Source organism: Dipodomys ordii, unplaced genomic scaffold, assembly GCF_000151885.1.
Source record: "Dipodomys ordii isolate 6190 unplaced genomic scaffold, Dord_2.0 Scaffold51, whole genome shotgun sequence".
Taxonomy (NCBI): Eukaryota; Metazoa; Chordata; class Mammalia; order Rodentia; family Heteromyidae; genus Dipodomys; species Dipodomys ordii.
Genome location: NW_012267267.1, coordinates 10528306 through 10550317, shown reverse-complemented (window position 1 = coordinate 10550317; position 22012 = coordinate 10528306). Strand labels below are relative to the sequence as shown.

The 22012-nt window shown below is 34.1% G+C and overlaps 1 protein-coding gene across 2 annotated transcripts in view; it reads left to right on the top strand.

Moving 5' to 3' along the window:
* The window catches only part of Negr1 (neuronal growth regulator 1), an 865320-nt gene that overhangs the window by 664112 nt on the left and 179196 nt on the right, over positions 1–22012 (top strand). For both annotated transcript variants that reach the window (XM_013020560.1, XM_013020561.1), the window contains one exon: positions 5126–5277. In XM_013020560.1, the coding sequence (XP_012876014.1) occupies positions 5126–5277 (152 nt within the window). The remainder of the gene's footprint in view (positions 1–5125; positions 5278–22012) is intronic.

Here is a 22012-nt window from a genome sequence, read left to right as displayed (position 1 = left end):
GATAAATAGGGATGGTCTTATTCATGCAAATTAAACTGTTACAAGTAAAGCAGTCCCAAAGTATCTTATGTAAAAGTATTAATTTCATTAAAATTGATAAAGTAAACAAGACATACATTTTAAATAGCTTAATAAAATCTAGAATCATTAAAATATCCTAATGTATTATAATAACATTAATTTATTCAAATGCACAACTAAACATAGATACCCCTTGGGGCTAAGACAGTGATGCATGATATTATTCAATCTGTTCCTAGGAATAAATGCTATTATATTGGTTCTAAGTCTTAAGTATCAAGCAACACATTAAACTAATGGGTTGCTATAGCAGTATATCCATATAAATGTTTATTTCACCCGAGTCTCCTGGCAGTTTTTATTCTACCCTATTTTTACTTTTTTTTGTTATCTACCCTGAAGATCTGTGGAAAACCTAGATGAGGTTGATAATGTGCATGTAATTGATACCGAGTTTGGCACATTTTGAAATCATGATGCCATGATCTTTCAGTCACTCTCCTATATCTTTTCTTTAAAAAATAATTTCCTGTGTGCTCAATGTTTAATATTTGGCAGACATCTGAGAGGAAATTTATCTGTTCTGTCTAAGAAACAGACCCTATCATTGTACAATAATATCACCTGCCATAATCCAAAATTCACTGCATTTGATATATATGTGCATAGATATTATATATTATATATTATTACATCCTCATCTAAAAGATTCTTATATTAATCAATTCTTTGCTACTGGATCCACTTTTCCCATTTCACAGATGATGTTTCTAAGGATAATAAAATATAATAGCACCATCGAACAACAGTTACTTATTGGGTCCCTGACTATTAAGAAGCCAGCATTGTTAGACACTTGTGCTTGGAATACACAAACTCACAAAACCATTGAGAAGCCTTGTCATAATGGGGCTGCACACTGAATAAGAAACTTATTAATTAAAAATCACACAAATAGGAAAACTTCAAGCAAGTGAGAAGTATTTTATTTTACACTAATAATTTGGCCAAGTCAGGCAGAACACAATAACTTCACTGCATGAGTAGAACTTGACTTTATAATTTTGGAATTGTGCTGAGATATTGCTTTTTTCAGACCTGAGGATTGAACTCAAGGCCTTGTACTTGCCAGGCACATGCTCTTCTACAGAGCTAAATCTCCAGCCCAAGACAATGCTTTCTTATTTGGCCCAGTTGTATTTTTCTGCCATTCTTGAACACATTCTGCATCTTTATTATGAAAAGAGATTTTCTACTCTCTAAATATTTAGTGAAGCCAGACAGGAACAAACAAAACAGCAACTGATACAGATTGTATATTTGGGGAAATAGAGAAGGAAAGGAGGTAAGAGCCTGTGAGGAACCTGACAGACGAACTCTAGTAGAGGCTGATGACTGCTGTGTAAGAGGCTGCACTAAAAGGAATAACTAACAGAACAAATAGCCAGGAGACCTCTGGCCCAAAAGACTGCCCTATAGCTAGCTGAACTGAAGTTTCCTCTTTATTTGACTTTCTACACCATTAGACTTCAATCCTGGGATTGAACTTGGCTTTTCCTGGCACGAATGTGGCATGTCAACTGGTTATTAGCTCATTGGTTTTATTCCCTGGTTGGACTCAATTTCTTGAAGCACTCATGATTTCTGACTCATCTCTCCAAATCAAATATAACATCCAGGTTTCTACTTGATGATTTTAATACTAATTCTATTGTGAGAAGATACCAATAGTTCAAAAGGCTTCAGATTTGAATATTTGTTTTGCTACTTATCCAGTGGTCATAGATAAATTTGCTCATTCTTTCTAAACTTCTGTTTTCCTCATTTGTAAAATGAGATTGATAACACCTATCTCCTAGGATTGCTGTGAACATTAGTTCACATATATGTTTGGAAACAGTCCTATACCACATGCCAACTTACCACTCAACATCAGGCATTTTTGCAAATAATGCTTTAATGTTTTAGTGTTAGATTACTTCAGCCATAAGCTTATTGAGAACAGTTAACATTTTCCACATATATAAAGCATTTCTCTTCACAGTGAAAAGAATAGAAGTATACTCATAATTCAGTGCCTGTGGTGTTTATTGTTATTCCTGACAGATAGTGAGCAATGACCCCCCCAAGTATAGAGTAAGGCTGGATTTATATAGGAAATGAATAAGTTGTAGTGTAGCTTCTCTATTTTTGCAGTCTTAACAATTGATGCTGATACCATGTAGTCAGGTCTTCTGTGATGATGTAACTAGGAGCTCTTTTGCTCTTCCTAAAGAGTTGTGCCTAACGGAGGTGGTCATTATAAAGTTTGCAACATTCCATAAATCAGAAATGGAGGAATACTTCCCATGTGCTATTCCTTATTGAAACTGAAAGATATAGGGGGCTATTTCTAAATACTTAGTGGTTTGGCCTCTGTCACGCACAAGTTTTCAGCATCTGTTGGAAAGCAAACAGCTTGTGGCTCACAGATTTATGAGGCTTTGGCAAGAGAGAGAGAGAGAGAGAGAGAGAGAGAGAGTGTAATGGTCCTTGATATGGAGTAAACTTGTATTGGTATCACAGGACAATGGGGTCTACAGTAATGGAAGGACCTTATAACCATATCCCCTATGATAAAAGTACAACAAAGAAAAAATGACCAGGTAATTCCAAGTAAGCACCATATGCTGATGATCTTCTTGTAAAGAACAAGATGTTATATTTAACTCCTAAATCAGTAGAATTTCTTTTACTTTCTTTGCAAGGAGAAGATAACCTAATTCAATACATGAATGGTTTTCTGCATAAAAAATATAATCATTGGCCCTTTTGGAATAAATCTATTTCAGAAAGAAAAGGTCATCAATTAAAACCTCTTTATCATATATTTCTAGTCACATTCAGACCTTATTTGCTGAGACTTCCAGGTTAACCCCATATTTCTACATCCAGTAACTAAAAATAGAGATATCTGAGATAGAGATAGATTGATAGATAGGTATATAGATATGGAGATATCTATATATTATGAAACATATCTATATCTATATATTAAGAAACATATCTATATATAAACTCATATATAGATATATGTATCTATATTATATGTAGATATAGATAGATAGATTTTTTTTAGATATCCGATTCTTTTTGTTGCTTTTCCCTTCTTAAAGACAGAGTCTGAATTTTGCTGAACCCAGTTCCTAATTATTCAGTGTAAAACTCTTTGTAACTATTCAGTGAATATTTTCTAAATTGATCTGAATAATTGAGAAAGGCCTCTCAATTTAAGATCTTTGCCTAAAATACTTCCAAGTACATCTTCTGGAGGTGCATACCATCCAGGAAGGCCCCCCCCCTCTCTCTCTCAACTTGTAAAAGCCCCTGTCAGCTTGCTACCTACCAGGCAAAGGAAGATAAGGTCACAAATGGCATTTGAGGAACCAGCAGTTTTAAAACTTTCAACAGTAAAAGAAAGCAAGCCTTAGGTTTCTTCAGCAATCTCAGAAAGGTAGTTTTCCCTAGAGGGAAGAAAATCCCCTAAGATATTCCTGTTTTATGTTAGTCCTAATCACCTGCCTGGATGCTCTAAGTTAGTAGGGGTTTGAGCACTATGTGCCAGTCCGGTAAGGATGTACATGGTACTGTTGGCCAGAGGCCAGAACTGGCTGCGATCAGACAGACATGAGTGTGCTGCATGAGTCAGCAACATCTGTGCTTTTGCCTCCAGTTGTATTGCATATCCAGGATTCAACACCCACTCACTCAGAAAGACAGCCATAAGGAGTATCAGCAAGTACTGCTACAGTGTATGGATGCACTCTCATGAGAATGGCTCCTCCAAGCCTAGCCAGTAAAACATTCTGGTTAATTTATTCTCATTTCTTTAGCAGCAAAACAATCTTGGGGAGCAACAGGGATTTACTAGTACAGAGAATTGCTGAGCCCTTTGGAGACCCAGGAAGACTGATTGAAGCGTTAATATTGAAGTTTGCAAGGTTATAAAGATGATATTTATACTCAGCTTATAGAATTAGTTTTTTAAAAGTTACTAATACTCTGCAGGAAAACCTGCAATAGTCACAGTGGGAATTCAGCATAAATGACAGGTTTGAAATATTTTATGCACTATTTTCCTGGATCATAGTGTGGGAACACTTCAGTTAATGTTCATGTTAAATTGTTTGGTTTATTCAACTCAAAGTTTTGTTAATCTGATAAAGTATTTGTTTACATATGTCAAAGTTAGCTATTTTTGAGTAATTCCCAGAATAATCAAGTATCACTACTATTTTGATCTGCATGTAACTACAGTATATTTTTATCTGCATTTGGATGCAACGAAGTTCAACTTAAACTATCAGAATGATGCCACTTGCAATCTCATCTTTATAATTAAAGAGATATTTATTACTAAAATGATCACACTGAAGATGAAAAACCTAGCACATCATTTGGATTGTGGCGTTTTCAAAGCCTATAACATATTGTGACAGTACATCTCTTTCACAATAAATCTTTGACAAATAGGAAAAATAATAAATCTAGAAGTTAGTGTTTTGTCATCTTCATTTTAGTAGAATTCATAGTTAGAGAAAATATTCTGAAGTGAGCTTAATAGTACCTGCACTGGAGGAATCTTTTCCATTGCATCAGTAATGTAGTAGTTGGACTCCTACTCACCCTGACTCACTGGTAGGGTTAAGTTTCATTGAGGTTTGAAATATTTTCCTCTGAAATTGCCTAGGCATACACTAGTCAAGCTATCCAGAAAATGCAGATTTCTACTTTAAGTGAAATCTTTAAATCTGTCTCTGTTTTAGTCTTTCTTGACTTTAATATATAAAATGCACTTACCTCTGAAATATAGAACAGTGGATAGCCAACCTCTGTGTCAATACCACACAAATATGCCCACAGAAACCATCTACAGCCCGCCACGCCATCCTCGCCTCCCTCAAATCTACTAGTGCAAGGAAAATTGCACTCATATTGACTAAGATGCTAATGCTAACAGGAAGGTGGTCAAACCGTCTATGGGTTACCATGACAATCGCACCTAGGATTGACAAATGAAACTGTTCACAATACATATTCACTGACAGTTTATTTTGTCTTCTAGGCTCTTCAATGGCCAACAAGGAATTATTATTCAAAACTTTAGCACAAGATCCATTCTCACCGTTACTAACGTGACACAGGAGCACTTCGGCAACTATACTTGTGTGGCTGCCAACAAGCTCGGCACGACCAATGCGAGCCTGCCTCTTAACCGTAAGTAACCGTGCTGCAGAAATGCTTTCGGGGGACTTGTGGCTCCCATAAAGAAGAAAAGGTGGAAACATAAATAAATGAACAAAAAAAAACACGTAAGAATGGAGTACACTTATTTTAGAACTCAAACAGATGTAACAATTCCTTACAGAGAGGAAACCTTGTTCCCAAATAATACCTTTTGGGGGAATTTTGTAATCCTGATAGAAATGTACATGTTTAAAACATGTATCTCAGAGCATAAAAATTGGGGGGAGGGAATCACAAAAATAACAAGGCCAAGGCCAACTAAAACACGTTTTCTAACTGAGGATAGTTAAGTGGGATTTTGTTGGCTTTTTGGTTTAAAAACACATGTTATCTCAAAGCAGAGATTACATATAGGTGGACTTTAACCTTGAGTGGCTTACTTTAGACTCTCATCTTGTAATAGCCTGAATTTTCCATGTCATAAATGAAACAAAATAGTAACTGCATAATCTTGGACAATATGCTTCATGGAGATGGCAACTAGAAGCATATCAGGTTTCTCCAAAAACTTTAGCTTATTAAAAGAAAAAGATACTTTATGCGTACAATAATTGAGGAATTTGACCCTAAAGTGCCTTGGTTGTTTAGCTGCTAGTCAAGTAGACAGTAGAAGTGAATACAACAGCCACAAGAATCAGTTAAAGGGAAAGAGATCTACACCTTTTTATCCAGCAATTAATTGTCGTAGGTTGTTTTGTTTTTGGTCGGTCATAGGGCCTGAACTCTTGGCCTGGGCACTGTCCCTCAGCTCTTCAGCTCAAGGCTAGTGCTCTACCACTTGAGCCACAGCACCACTTACAGCTTTTTCTGCTTATGTGATGCCAAGGACTCAAACCCAGGGCCTCATGCACGCAAGACAAGCACTCTACCACTCATCCACTTTCCGAGCCCTGTTTTTTGTTATTTTTTCTTTGAAGCTAACTAACCAGTAAATTGTTACAAACATAGTATTTTCCTAATTTTTAAACTGAGTGTTTCTCAGAATGCTCAAAGAAGACTAAAGGGTTTACTATCTCTCCAATTTCAATAGCCACAGTATAACACTCTGGCTTATGATTTTTTTCCTATGAGCCTTTTCTGGTGTACTGTTAAGAGTGTCAGAGTAAATGTTTAAGTAACTGATATTTGCTTCTAATTTGACAAATTTTTAATGCTCTACTTTTAAAAACTAGAATGTGATGCACAAATGTAAATAGCAAATGGTACAATTATTTTAATAGCTTTGTTAACAAATCTTGTCTATAATTACTAACATAGCCTTGGAAGTTTGATGAAATGTCTGTATGTGTAGAATTCTTTAAGGGAAACATCTGAAATTCTTACTGTACTAAGCATTTCTATTGTGCACTCCAATTATTTTACTTTTGTAGAGGTGTGTATGAAACATAGAGCCTCCTGAATGCTGATCAAGCACTCTATCTCTGAACAAGATTTCCAGCCTTCATAATTATAAATATGCATATATACATATATAATACATATATTTGTATACATACATATAAAACATACCTATACTTCTCTCTCTCTATATATATATCTACTAACTCATAACTTGCTAAGAAAATATCATCAATGTCTTATAAATTTTATCTATAGTACCACCAAACATAATGTCTGCTATTTAATAGAAAACTAATACATCTTTGATAAATAAAGAAATTAAGCGTTGAGTAAGTGAATTAATAGCCTAATGAATAAATTAATGAATGAATTATGTTTAAACTGTAGAATGTATACTTATAGTTTCTAGAAAGAAAAGACAGTATCATTGTATTATACCCTATTCTCCTAATTACTTTGAATGAATATATTCATTTAATTCTCATAAAATTCATAGTTAGAGTCTACAATATATATTCCTCTTTACAGATTAGAAAACTTAGAAAATATCAATATGCTCAAAGTCAATTAAGGAATAAATGACAAAGAAAAAGGAGCTCAAGTTATTAGCCACTTTCAGTATGTGTACAAAACCAAAGTAAGAAATTTTTGTATAATTTGTACTTTTTAACTGTTAAATCTCCAAATATATCATTATCATCCTTTTGGGTTTTGTCAATTTTCTTGATACATTAAGGTGTTAATGTTTATTATATGAAAGCTCATTTTAAAGATACAAGTTCATATATACCTAGCTGACAACCATTCCATCTTTACAGTCTGTATGGCAATGTACTCAACCACTAAAATTATTCAAGATTAGAAGTTAGTCCTAAGCTTATCTAACATTGGCATTTGACCTGCCAAGCAATTGCAGCAAGAGATTAGTCTTTCCTATAATTCGGGATTAGTCTTTCCTATGAATAGGAGAATATCTAATGTTGATGAGCCTATCTCTTTTAACGAAGAAAGAGGTAAATTCCAAAGGTTATGCTATCTCCATATATGTTAATATTTAGTACATGTTTGAAATATGAAAATAGTCATGCACTTATATTGCATGTTTGACTTCTCAATGAATTTGTAAGACAACATGATTTGAAATGTGGATTACCTGGCATGATGCTATTCAATATCAAACATACAGACTACTTGATAATAACATTCCAAAAGAGATTTAGCCACTGGAAATCAGCAATGTGACCCTACTATTTAAGATAAATCCTGAAAATATTTTCATCTACTGCTGATTGAAAATTACTCATATTTTCCAGATCACTGGGGAGATAAATAATACAAATATAAGTTCAGAGCTTTGTTGTAACTAGTACTACCAAATGGAAAGGAAATAATTTGAAGTATTTGTATGTGTGCGAATGAATAAGAGTATGTATTTTACATAATGGGAGTCAAGCAGATCTTGGCTTGAATCCAAGTTTCACTACACATTAGTTGCATGTAACTTTGTATGTTACCAATTTCCAGACCTTAAGTTAACTCATTTACAAATTAAGACAGACAATACTCCCACTTCAAAGGTAGGGATTAACTAGAATGATATATTTAATGCATTTATCATTAACCGGAAAACAAAGGAAGTATTTGATAGATGCAAACATTGTTACTCTGCTTATATATCACTTATTTTCATTTGAAGAATAATATGTGAATAAATGAGTTTACTTGATGATTATTTGGCCAACAATTTTATTGAGAACTTACATGATAAACATTCGCATAGTGAGCCACTAGCAAGTCATGAAAATTTGAAATAATATCCCAAATATAATTTATAATTAAATCTAATTCCTTGCTTAGGGCAGTGACCATAGCTTATGACACTAAGTCTAGATCAAATGCTTTTAGCACAGAAGTCCAGATATCTAGAAGGTTCAAGGAGTAAATGCAGAACTGGAGCAACTGTTGTATTTTGAGGCTCGAATAATTCATTCAAATGGAACATTTATTTGTCACACATATATTGACTGACTGTCATGGGAAAAACATTTAGTATTAGAAAGAAAGTATTTCATATTGGGAGAAGAGAACTGTTGGAAATACTGAAAACTCCCACTTCCATGAACTCTTGAACAATTGAGAGGAACAAAGAAACAAGCAACTCCAGTGCAATATAGTCCATGATACCATGCTGGAACTGAGAAGAAGTACATAATCTGTCTCTCTGGCCATGAAAGGACTTCTAGAGTAGCCCATATCACTGTTTGAGACCATTCTGCAACTCAGTGTAGATAAGTCCTCAAAGGAGGAAGTACTTTAACAAAGTTCACAGAGAGAACAGTGTGCCAGCAAACAAATTAACAGTTGGGAATCAGAATCTTATTTTATTTTCACTTCTTTACCCATGTGCTTTTTTCTGGAACCATGAACAACCAAACAGATGACACTTCTTGGTTTGTACCTTAAAAAATAAGTACTGAATGGTCCCATCCTGCCATCTATGGGTCCAAGTCATTAAATGTATGCCATCCCTTCAGAAGGAATTCTGTGACTAGTAAAACCATCATTTCTATGAGTGAAGCATATTGCATGTGCTTTGTTTTACCTTGTCACAGGAGTACATGTTTTCAAAAGGATAGGTCTTAAAGGAATATAAAGAAAGAAATCAATTAGCAAAGAAGAAAGTTACATAAGCAAAGTGCTTACAATGCTCACAGGTCTTCTTTAATAGAATTGTCTTCTGAAACCTAGTAAATGAGACCATCTTAGACAAATCTAGCTTTCATCTTGACAAAGAGTCTTTGCTTATGGAGAGTAAAATTACTAGAATGAGTGAATGTCAAATACCCCTATACAGTATTTCCAAAAGTATAATGTCAAATCTTTTGCTGGTGCGTAAAGTCCTAAAGATGCTAAAGAGACTTCTTGCATTGTATATGTGTGCACTTATTCAAAATATCAAAGCACTTGCCTTAGAAATATCACCTATAAAACTTTCCAGTGACTCACTAAACTGTCTGTTACCTACTTTGGCTGATAGGTAGAACTTGCTGGTAGAAGCAGTAATGAAATTCCAAAACTAAACGATAAATAGAGACAATACTGTCCAACACTGTAGAAAAACTATACTCATCTAAGAGAATATTTCATCTCAGCCCATTTAACTTGATGAACACTCCTCTTTTGAAATAAAAAAAATAGTAACTCAGTACCTGATATTCAAAAGGGGAATTGAAGAGGCAACCAGAGCAAGTAAGAATATGGGCAATGTGACAGGTTTTCCTAGCTCAGCCTTGACTGATGCATGTAAACAGCACTTCCGAATGATTTGGTGAATTTAAAAGTAACTGTGCCCTTGCAAGTCATATTTCTACTCTGTATTTGCTTCATATATCCCCAAATGCCAGTAAGCTACTGTGCAGGCTCCCTTTTACTTTTGCCTATTGCAGTGAATCCTTATTCTTTGTGAAAGGTGATACCACAAATTTAAATGATTTATATTTGAAATCAAACCTCTCCTACTGCAATTTAAAAGAGATTGGGTTTTCAGTTGGGTTAAAAAGTCAGTAGTAAATGAAGATTTGGTGATTATTGAGGACATGGTGATATGTGAATCAACTTGCTTTATACTCACAGCCTTAAGATGTTATTGTGCATAAGGATGAGTGAATGCAATCGTAATACTCAATGTACATGGGCGCAAATGGAACCAGGTAACTTGAGGGGATGGGTAGGATTGGGAGAGATGAGAGAGAATGATGGAAGGGGTGACACTGATCAAAACTCATTGTACTTACAAAATGGTCTGTTGATTTGAAACCCCTTTTTCAAACTGCTGAAGGGTTATAAAAATAAGTAAAATTATCATAAAACTGGGAACATTTTCTTGGGCATTCTCAAAATAAATAAAACCTAAGGTATTCTAGGTGGCCAAATTTCCATTATGTAGATATCATTAGCATTGTAATTACCCATGACTACCGATAGAATTTCAGAGCTACAAGTCATTCACACATTGCCTAATCAATTTCCCCTGTTTTTTTAAATATATATTTATTGTAAAGATACTGTACAGAGGAATTACAGTTACATGAGCAAGGTAATGAGTACATTTTCTTATCAAGCACTGTTACCTCTTCCTTTGTTTTACCCCTACTATTCCTTCCATTCCTACCTCCCCAACTCCTCCCCCCCCCGAAGTTGTAAAGTTCATTTTCATCATAGTTTCTTGTACATCTCATTGTTACAATGGGTCAACCTGAATCCTTATTTCAACTTTTTGTTATTTCTCTTCCCCTCCCCAAACTAGAAAAATGTATATACAAGGTGCAGGGCACCAACATCATATACAGTGAAAACAGGGGTTATACCATGGGGGAAGAACATACAAAACAAACAAAAAATCACGTAGTACATTATAAATATATTAAAAACAACAGCAAGAAAGATAAAACCTCTTGTGTCCCTATCTTGAGATTTATTTTGCTTAGCATCATCTTATATGGTCATAAGTACATAGCTTTTGAGCTTTTCTGCTTGTTCTAGATGTATACTAGTTATTGAAAATAAGGGAAACCATGGGACCTATGTTTCTTTCAGCCTGGCTTACTTCAATTAGTATAATTTTTTCCAAATTCTTTTAACCAACAAATCTTTTCTTCTCTCAAATAAAATGAAATGAAAAACCCTTAACAACAGAGATATGCTCTGAGAAATGTACCATTAGACAATTTCAAGATTATGCCAATATCATAGAGAATACTTACATAAACCATAGAATACACCTTATCACACGGTACATACATGCTAAAGTATTATGCTCCTATGGCCATGAGGAGCAAAACAACATGAAATCAAATCAAACTCAGGAGAAAAATACATGCTGCAATCAAGATACCCAACACTCATGAGATGTAAGAGGTTGCTGCTAGTATATTACTTCAGATTCCTTTAAAATAAAGTAGTTTTATATGTAAGAATATACTCTAAAATATTGGTTAAACGTATAGTAACCAAATAAACGAGTACTATAGCTATTTACTATAATTGCCTTATTATATGTGCTGTGCTTTTATATGATGATGCAATGAGTTTATTTACATCAGCATGTCATTGAGCTAATATTTTATACCTAGGGTATCACTGGGAATCAGTATCGGATCACTATCTAATATGTGGTCTGTCTTTGACCAGAAGGACACTATATTGTATATAACTTTATAATAAAGATAAAATCAGATTTAGTTTGGCTGATTTTGTAAATCAATCTGAAAAATCTGATGTTTTTCTTTCCCTGGTACACTTCCACAGTGCCATTGAAACTTGTCAACATGTTACAAAGTTTCAGAGAATTTGACTGGAAAACTTCTAGTATAGAGCAATTCTTTTACTTTAAAGAAGAGGAAACTGAAGCCCAAAGGATGAGTCAAAAGCTCAAAGTCAAACAATCATCACTGAAACTAGAAATTGGTTTCTCCTAACTTTGTTCCAAAGATTTTGAGCTCTGAGTTATACAGATCAAACTTGAAAACAAAGTCCAACATGAGAGAATTTGGACAGTTATCTTTATTCTCATTCTTTGAGACTCAGTCATTTCATTTATAGGAATTAATATTTTACTTATATATGATTTGTGAGTATAAACTAGATGACATGCAAAATGGCTAGTTCACTGCCTGATCCAAAATAAGTGCCCACTGAATGTTTTGTTATATATAATCCAAACATTGAAAGATGAGCACAAGCAATCTCAAATCTTCACAACTTTCATATCTCTGTAACTACATATTGATAGATTTTCAAATAAACATCACTGGATTTTTGGTTCATTTCTTAATGCACTTATACATATCATTATGGTAGTTCTTTTTATTATTAATTGAACCAGTCATGTACATGATCACTTTTAATGAGTGAAAAAATAGTAAGCTGGTTGATGGAAAGGGTTGTACAAGATTAATTACTGTACTATGAATTTTCTGCATCTTGCAGCTACTGGCATTAAGCATATATCCCCATAGACAACAAAGGGTCAGTAAATGATGAAGGCAGAAACATTTTGGCATTAATTATTGTCACTGATAAGCCTTGAAAGGTTTCAAGTTTGTAGGAATTAGGTACCAAAAATACACAGAAAATAAAGAAAGTTAACTGGATTTTTTAAACCAATATCACTATCCTAGAAGATGGGCAATCTAGATTCAAAACTAGACAATTTAGCAATGACCTCTCTTTCCACAATTTACTCCTGTATGAATGCAGGATGACAGAGTATGTATTCTCCCAGTGCTTTAAGAGCTTAATATATATATATATATATATATATATATACACATATAAGTTATATATGCAAATGTATATTATTATTAGAAAATATATTTACTGCTTAAAAAGTAAAAATTCTATCAATATTGTCCCTTCTGTACATTTTTGTCATGGAACTCGAAATTATCTTTTATTGAGAGAAAACTTTCATTTTAGTGTGTTTTGTCTGTGGTGAGATTCCATAAAGCTTAGTTCAATAGTACTGCTGGTATCATCATTTTGTCATCTCCAGAAAAAATTTTCTCCCCAAGGACATTTCCTCTTTGCTCACAGCTTCCATTTTGCTGGCTGGCAACCTCAGAAATGGCAGCACAGTAGATCCTGTCACTGCGTGTTTTGTTTCACTACAGACTTAACACTGTAAATAATGAGGCCAAAGTGTGACCTTCAATACATAGTATTTATGCATATTAGGCTTTGTAAAATTTAAAACATCACAAAATTTCTACTGTAAAAGAATACATGAGAAAATTCTTCCTTTAGTAGGATCTTTCCCTGTTTTCTGACACAGCTTGTAAAAGACCCCCTCTGTTTTTAATGAAAAGTCTCTGAGCCAACTTTTGGTATACATTGTCTTCCTTAGACCTGTGACTGGGTTTAAGTCATGAGCTCAGGACTTGATCACATGTTAAGGTGAAAATATATGAGAAACCTCCCAACTGTACTTCAGTGTTTTCATTTCTTCCTCTGAAAAATGGAACCTAGTTTTAGGAAACAGGATGCATGTGAACAAAATCATGATTACAAAGAGCTGAGTGCCTTTATAATTAAACTTCCTCTTTTCCTTTGTTGGTATGAAGCATAATTGATAGAGCATTCTACCAAAAGTAAAGTGAAATTGGCTCTTTTTCTTTTCATTTTTATGTTCCAGATAAAAGCAAAAAGGGACTTCAGAATTAACTGTGAAAAGCAGTGATATTTCAATGGCCAAACTTCCTCTAAAATACTGTAAATTCTGTTTTAGTGTCCATAAAACCACTAGGGAGACAGAAAATAACATGTGCTCTTCGGATATGTCTATTCAGCATGGGTTGGATTTCCTTATTTATAAATGTAATTCAATTGAGATTTCTCTACAGAGACACAAATTAGCTATCCACACAGTATAAACTTAAATAAGATTTGAATGAATCAAGCAAGATTTGCTTGTGTGGAAATGTTATTTCACCTTTGCTGTGGCCCACATTTATAGTAGATTGGATTTTCCCCAGTTTTACCTTCTTTTATTCTTGATCCGTATTTCACTTTTAAGTTTTAACACAAAGAAGCAACTTGAATTTCCTAGCTCTGAAAATTTGGTTTTAGGTGCTGAACACCCTTCTGTTAAATTCTTTGATTAAAAAAAATCATTCCAATTAGTACACATGTGGAGTTGCCTAATTAGTGAGGTGGGTCATAATTCTTGTTAGAGAAATACTCAGGTCACTACACAGTCGTTCTAAAATACCTCATAAGACAAGATTTTAGCAATATGTCTTCCTAAAACTAGCAAGATATTAATGGGTACTTCAGCAATTAATGGTCTTAACTGCAGGGATATTTGTATTTCTCAAAAAAGAAAGACCTGCTTAACTTCTTGGGAGAAGTAAAATTTATGCAGTAACGAAGTACTTTGCCAAAATGGGTGAAATAAAGCTATTATCAAAGTGGGTGGTACTGAGTTCACACATAAGCCATGGCTGCACAACTCTTCTGGAGGAAGCGCAATGAAAATGGTTTACTTCTTTCGAGCTAACATATTGTCTGTCAGGGCTCTTACCTGACATTGTATCTTGCATCCATTTTGCCTCAGCTGTAGAGCCATTTGTATTTTCCCAACATCCCTCCTGCCAGCAGCACCTGAAAGAATGGACCTCTTTTGCAAAATAATCTTAGACTGCCCTGTTTCACCATCCCAATAATCAGCCATTTATTTTCTTTTACCACCTATCCCTTCTTGACTTTCTTCCTCTTATTCTTGTGAGCGTTATAAGTTACTAAAAACAAACAGAAATGTTACTGGCTCATTCACATATTAGCAGTGGTTGCCTCTTGTGTTCTAGCCAGATATATCCGTCTGTCTATCTGTTTATAACTTTGTCGATCATTCGTTCTTTCTTTTCTTGTTTTTCCTCTCATTTCTCTTCAATCATAGAACTTAATCATCACCAAATACAGACAGATAGATGCTTCTCTAACCAATATAAATTTGGGACAGAGCTAAACAACCTCTGAATAGGCAAGCTAAAATTGCTTTTGAAAGCTTCATCACTGAAAATGTAATCAAACTTAGCTTATCCAAAATTGATTTAAGTTGCAGCCTAAGGGCCAACCTTTGACCAGGGCAGCATTCACACTTGCATCGATTCTGCCTGCAATTGAATTACTCAGGCAATTCTGTGCGTTTTCAGCTTTAGCCCTAGAGTGCAAATGGCCAATTTAGGAAGCAACTTGGTTTTGCTTGAAATCTGCAGGAAGATTTTCTCATATGTTCCTGGGGAAAAACTTGCCTTTCAAAAATATTCTCTGAGTCACAGAATTGGTTGCCCAAAGGATGTTTTGTTTGCTTGTTTTTTGTTTTGTTTTGTTTTCATTTGAGAAAACTTTGCATTCCCCAGGATGTTTTGAAAAGATGAGCTCTAATCCTTCAATATGTATGCTAAAATTTAGGAGCAATGGAAATTAATGAGGAGAATATAAGGCAGTAATATATGCTGTTATTGAGTAGAGGAAAAGGTCAGAAACAGAGTGCATTTTGTAGTTCTAAAAGCAGAAGTTAACAAAAACGTTTATACTGTCATAGAAACAAAATAAATTTTGACAGGTCTCTATAGAATTGTATTATATGTCAGAACCTCCTTCCTTTCTTCCTCAAAAGATTTAACAAGATGGACACAGAGAAACATTACAAATACTTACTTGGGTGAGAGGTGGGGATGGAAAAGATGGGGGATGGTGGTAGTCATGACACTAATAACAATGCACTTTACATATAAATCACATATTTAATTGAATTTTTTGTACAAATATATAAACATAAGATAGGATTTTTAAAAAATACCCTTCATAGGTATTTACAATAGTCTCTTGTTATGTATTTCCATTTCTTCATGGATTTCCCCCTGATTCTGTATACCAATTTTGTATCACCTGTTCCTCTCACAAAACTTCCTTCATTTTCACTTGAAATGTGAAACATAAGTATTATTTGACAAACTTATAATGATGAGGTAAAATCACTTTGTCTTTTTTAAGTTGATGAATAGATAGAATATGAGTTTCCTTATGGTATTTCCTTATACATACCTAGTGCGTTTTAAACAAATTCACCCATCCATCATATTCCTAATAGTCCCTTCTCTCTCTCCGTTTTTCAAAGTGTTTGGTTAGCTTTATTATGTTATATTTATGTGCAACATGTATATACATGTATATCTGAGGATGTGTCTATATGTATATATGTGTGTATTTATAGATGTATGCATATATATGCATATAAATAAATGCAATGCCCTTCAAGCCTTTTCAACTCTCTTTATCCCTTCTTTATCTCTCCTGCTTTAGACTTTTTTCCTTAGAAAAACATTCATGTTTTATGAATTGCCAGAAACATCATCATTTTTTGAGTCTGTACTACACAAGTGAGAAATGCAATAGTTGGTGTTGGACAAAATTGTAGATTTCAAGGAAATTACCTTGATATTTTGTTTTATTCCTACCAGATTGGGAACACTTTAATGTTTAATATCCATTGACATTTTTTTCATCATTTTCTACAGTCTAGATGATCAATAAAACTGTAGTTATCCTCTACTTTGAAACATTGATCAGATTGCATGATAAAAATATGATTTTTGACTACTAATGTGACACTATTCAATTCAGAGTGATGAAGAAACCTATCTCATCATCAAATATTTCCATAGTACAGGTACGGAACCATCATCAAATATGTCCATAGTACAGGTACAGGAGCCAACCTAGATGCCCCTCAGTAGATGAATCGATCAAGAAAATGTGGTATATATACACAATGGAATTCTATGCCTCCATCAGAAAGAATGACATTGCCCCATTTGTTAGGAAATGGAAAGACTTGGCAAAAAATTATATGAAGTGAAGTAAGCCAGGCCCAAAGAAACATAGGTCCCATGCTTTCCCTTATTTGCAATAACTAGTATATATCTGAGACAAGCAGAAACGTTCAGGTAAGCTGATGTTGGACAAAATGAATCCCAAGATAAGTAAACCTCTTAATAAGCTACTCAGTACTGATTTCCATAGTGCATAGGGGTTCTATTTTCTTCACATCCTTGTCAGTATTTATCTTTTGTCATTGTTAAAATTACTATTCCTACCTAAATGAGAAATTTCATTGTGTTTTGAATTTGCATTTCTCATATCTAGTAATGTTGGGACTTTTATATATATTTGCTGGTCATTTTTTTATGTCTTCGAGAAAATCTATGCTTAATTTTCAATTGATTGTTTTTCTATTATACCGATTGAAATTTTGGGATTACTTAGATTTTGGACTTTATCTTTATGTTAAAAAAAGTCTACAACCTTTTTTTTCATATTCTGTATGTTTCCCTTTACTCTGATGATTGTTTCCTTTGCTGGGCCGACGATTCTTAGTATTCTGGCATCCCATTTGCCTAGTTTTGCCTTTGTTTCTTGCGCTTTGTCCAAAAATTCTTTTCTATTCTAATGTTCTAAAGAGATTTTTTTGAGAGGGAGATTTTAGATACAGCAATCACCACCAAATGTAGCAACTTCTTTTTTTTAAGTTTTATTTTATTGCAAAGATGCTGTACAGAAGGTTTACAATTCCATGAGTAAGTTATTGAGCACATTTCTTGTCAAACATGGTTACCCTCTCCTTTGTTGTTCTCCCACTATCCCTTCCCTCCCCCACACCTCTCACTCCTTCCCCCTCCACAAAGTTGTAAAGTTCATTTCTAATATAGTGTCTGTGGCTATCATTGTTGGAATGGGCCATCCTGTTTCCTTGTTTCAGTGTTTTGTTATTACCCTTCCCCTCCCCAAATTAGACAAATGTAAATACAAGATGCAGGGTAACAAAAAAGATAAGAAAATAAAGCATATGAGTGAATAATGGACATATATGTGGCTGGAGTGCAAAGATTTCCTTACTTGTAGAGTGGAGAGTCACCTGTGTGAGAAGGAAGGCTATGCTAGCTCATGAATGGCTTTGGAAGGAAATAAGACCTTAACATAGCATGGAAATGTTCAATCCCACAGCATCTTTCCATACACAATTCATAGCATTCAAAGTGTTGATGAGTATAGAGTAACAAAAACTATAAAGTAACAAAAAATGTCTACACTATTGTAATACTTGGCTTTTAGTATGTCTTCTGGCACCTGTAAAAAATATCCAGGTATTTAATATCTGCCTTAATTCCTCTAAAACCTTTGTCGCTCATCATATGAATGAACTATTTATCAACTTCTATGTTTCTGGACAATCATATATATTTGTGTCAATTTTTTCTTAAAAGAGAGTAATTAGTTCACTCTGTTGTTCTGTTATACTGATCAAATTTACTATTTGATTAATACTGAACAATTTAATGAAATCATTACCCTTTAATATTTATTTCCCCTAATTGTCTTTTTCAATACATTGCTAATCCATTCATCAATTCTTGTTACAATTGTTTAGGTCAACTTCTCTTTTTATGCAAGATGTTTCAGTAATTCAAAGACAGTTAGAAGCAAATTACATCTCTGAGGAATGTAATAAAATTAAATACATTTGACCCTGAATACATTCATAGATAACTTGAATATGTAGATTTATAATGTCTTGCCTTATGACTAAAGAATTCTCTTATTAATAGTGGCATGATTACAGCTGACTAATAAATATTATTTAGATGTCCAGGAAAATAGATAAGATAGTCTTCCACTTAGCTATGGTTTATTGTATCCAATGACCTTTCTGGAATAGTATGTACTGTCACCATCCCAGAACAAGAAGAGTTTGCCAAAGGACAACTTGATACTTTTTTGCTTATTATGCTTGTTGTTTTATTTTATTTCCTTTTGTTTCTCATAACTTATATTTCCAAACCATGCCTGTTGCCTTCAAATAGGTTATGAAAGGAGCTAAAAAAAATAGAGCTGAGATGTGTAGGCACAAATGCTTATGTTTCACATCCAGTACAAACTGATGCCTGTGAAAAATAAGAAGTTTGTGAGATAGGTATGTAAGTCTTTATTCAGCATGGCTAATATAAGATCAGACTTAACATCTTAGCTCAACTGGAGAGTGGAGAAAGGCATAGACAATGTAGTGCTATATCTAGTTACAGATAATCACGCTTAAGGAGTTCAGAGAGAGTGTATATCACTATAGGGGGAAAATAGTCCAAGCAAGTGTTCTGCTGATGGTGATTCAGAAACATTATCTTCAAATATACAGACAACACTGTTATCCTTTGTTATTTAACAATAGTTGAGTTCAACATGAGAAAAGGCTAGCTTTTAACAGTTTCAAAAAATGTGATGTGATGTTGTGGCTGTTATTGTTGTTGCTTAAAAAGGAGAGTGCCACAGAGTGACAAGCTAGACAGTGGACAATTTCAGACCAGAAATGGGATTGATTAACACAGAGATGGACAGCTAAAACAATCTGGAACCCAATATACCTTTCAGAAATGAATTAATTGTATGTGTGTATGTATGTATGTAGTGTGTGTGTGTGTGTGTGTGTGTGTAAGTATATCTAGGTGTATGAGTATACATTTTTATATTAAAAATCACCTAATAGTGATTTCAGTTCATGATTTCCATTATATGTATGGATTATAACCTGTAGCTTCTAAAACACTAGCAGATACATTGTCATCTGAGTACTTGCTTATGATGCTCACTTTGTTGGGGCTCGATTGATCCACCAACTTTGTTAACAGCTCATTGAAGATTTTAGCCAAAAGTCATGGACTTCTTCATAGATAATCTTGCACAGCTATAAAATTCTAACATTTGACTTCTTTCAAATGAGTTTTGAAATCTTAATGTCTAAAGCAAAGTTCTAGAAATAAAGGGAAATTATTTTATCGACCTATTTTACCATTAAAATTCTATTAGGGCCATGTGCTTATAGACCCTATTCTACAAAGGCGGGACTATTCCAGGAACACATTTATCATCTTCATCCATTAATATTAAAATTCTATGAGACTTGGAAGGAACTAATAAGAGCAAAAGAATCTATAAATAACTTTCTAGACTACTTATCCTAATCATCTATGTTTGTTAGGATGAGGAAGAGTTGCAAATGATAAAACCAAAAATACCAATGACTTAAATAAGACCCAACTTTGTTTTTCTCATACATAGAAACCTACAATAGACAATTTATGGCTAGAATAGCATTACAGTATGAAAAACAGAGCCTCTTTGATTTTATTCTATTGGGGAACATCCACTTCAAATACAAGATGGCCTTCCCCATCAGGAATCCTTTCTATACTTTCTTTTATAGGGTAGGAAAAGAGGGAAGGAGGTTTTCAGCCTGCCTTTGTAAGTATATCCCCAAATTTTGTACATACCACTTACACTTATATTTTAGTGTATTTGACTTGGTACGAATAGTCTTAGCTACATGGGAGATTAGAAAGTTTGCTCTGAATATTCTTAGCCAAAGGACTTTTTTTTAATAGGAAAGAATATGATGACTACCCTCTTATTATAATCTACCCCTTCATAAACTAAATGTCAAGGCATTCCTATTCCTATAGAATATAATTATACCATGAAAAGTAGAGAACTTCAGTGTTTCATTCAAACACTCGATATGACTGAGGCATAGGACTTCAGGCTAATGTATAAATATCTGAGTTGGTCTAATTTTTTCTTACTGTGCAATTTATTCTTTTTCAATTGGTCAATAGCTCCAGTGAAATATGAAATGCAAAGCTCAAACGGGGAAGCAACTCATTTGAGCCCGCTCCAGACAAGATCGGGCGCATTCAGGGAGGAATGGCCGTAGACTGTGGCCCGTCCATGAAGAATATACTCTAAGACCCCAGTGTATCCCTGACTTTGTGGATAATACAGGACCATTATAAGAAACGTATGCCCTGAAGTAGTAGAGTAGAGTAGAGCAGTACCAGAGTTTTTTCTGTCCTCGAAATGTATTACATTTGTTCTCCCTTGTCATTACCCTTGCACTTGGAGACCATTATTAAGCAAAATAAGTTATTGAAACACAAGTACTATGATGGTTCAACAGCGGATCCAATAGCTGAGAGTTCCCACACAGCTAACAGGTAGACGGTAAATAAACCATAGCTAGCCTAGAGAAAGAGATGATTTATGTCCTGTGAAAAATGGAGTTGGACAACACAGGATTTCATTATGCTTCTCAGAATTGTGTACAATTTATAATTCATAGTTGTTTATTTCTAGACTTTTCTAGGCATTCCATTTCACACTGTAATTGATTGCAGTGACTGAAAACTCAGAAAATGAACCCATGGATAACCTACTAAACTTTGAATTTTGTCTATGTCTCCCAAAGTAACAGACTTGCCATGCCTTCTTTTGTACTGAGGTTGATGCTTTATAGTTATTTGTTTAATGTTTCAGTTGGAGGGAAAAAAAGCAATAGAATTTTTTTCTTCAATATTGCAAGATACACATTTTGAGACTCTTGATCAGTTTAGATTGTAAGGCATATGAAGGTTCTTCCTTAGAAAAGACATATCCCCCTCAGCCTCACCTCTGAAGAGGGGCTAGAACTTTTCTGGAGCTGGGGTAGCTCAGACTACACATATTCCTCCTTGAGTTCTCTCATTCTCCTTTTAAAAAAATGAACACAATATAGACTCAGTTTCAGAAAATTTCACATTCATTAATGAGCAAATAGTTTATCTTACAAAGATTTTCATATTTTGTAATAGCCGAGATGACTAAAGATCTGAAAATTCTCTAAGTTAAGTTGACCTAGATATATGCAAAATCATTCCTGTATGCTGATTTCAATGAGAAATTAATTTTCTTCACCAAATAAGGCATCACATATGCATAG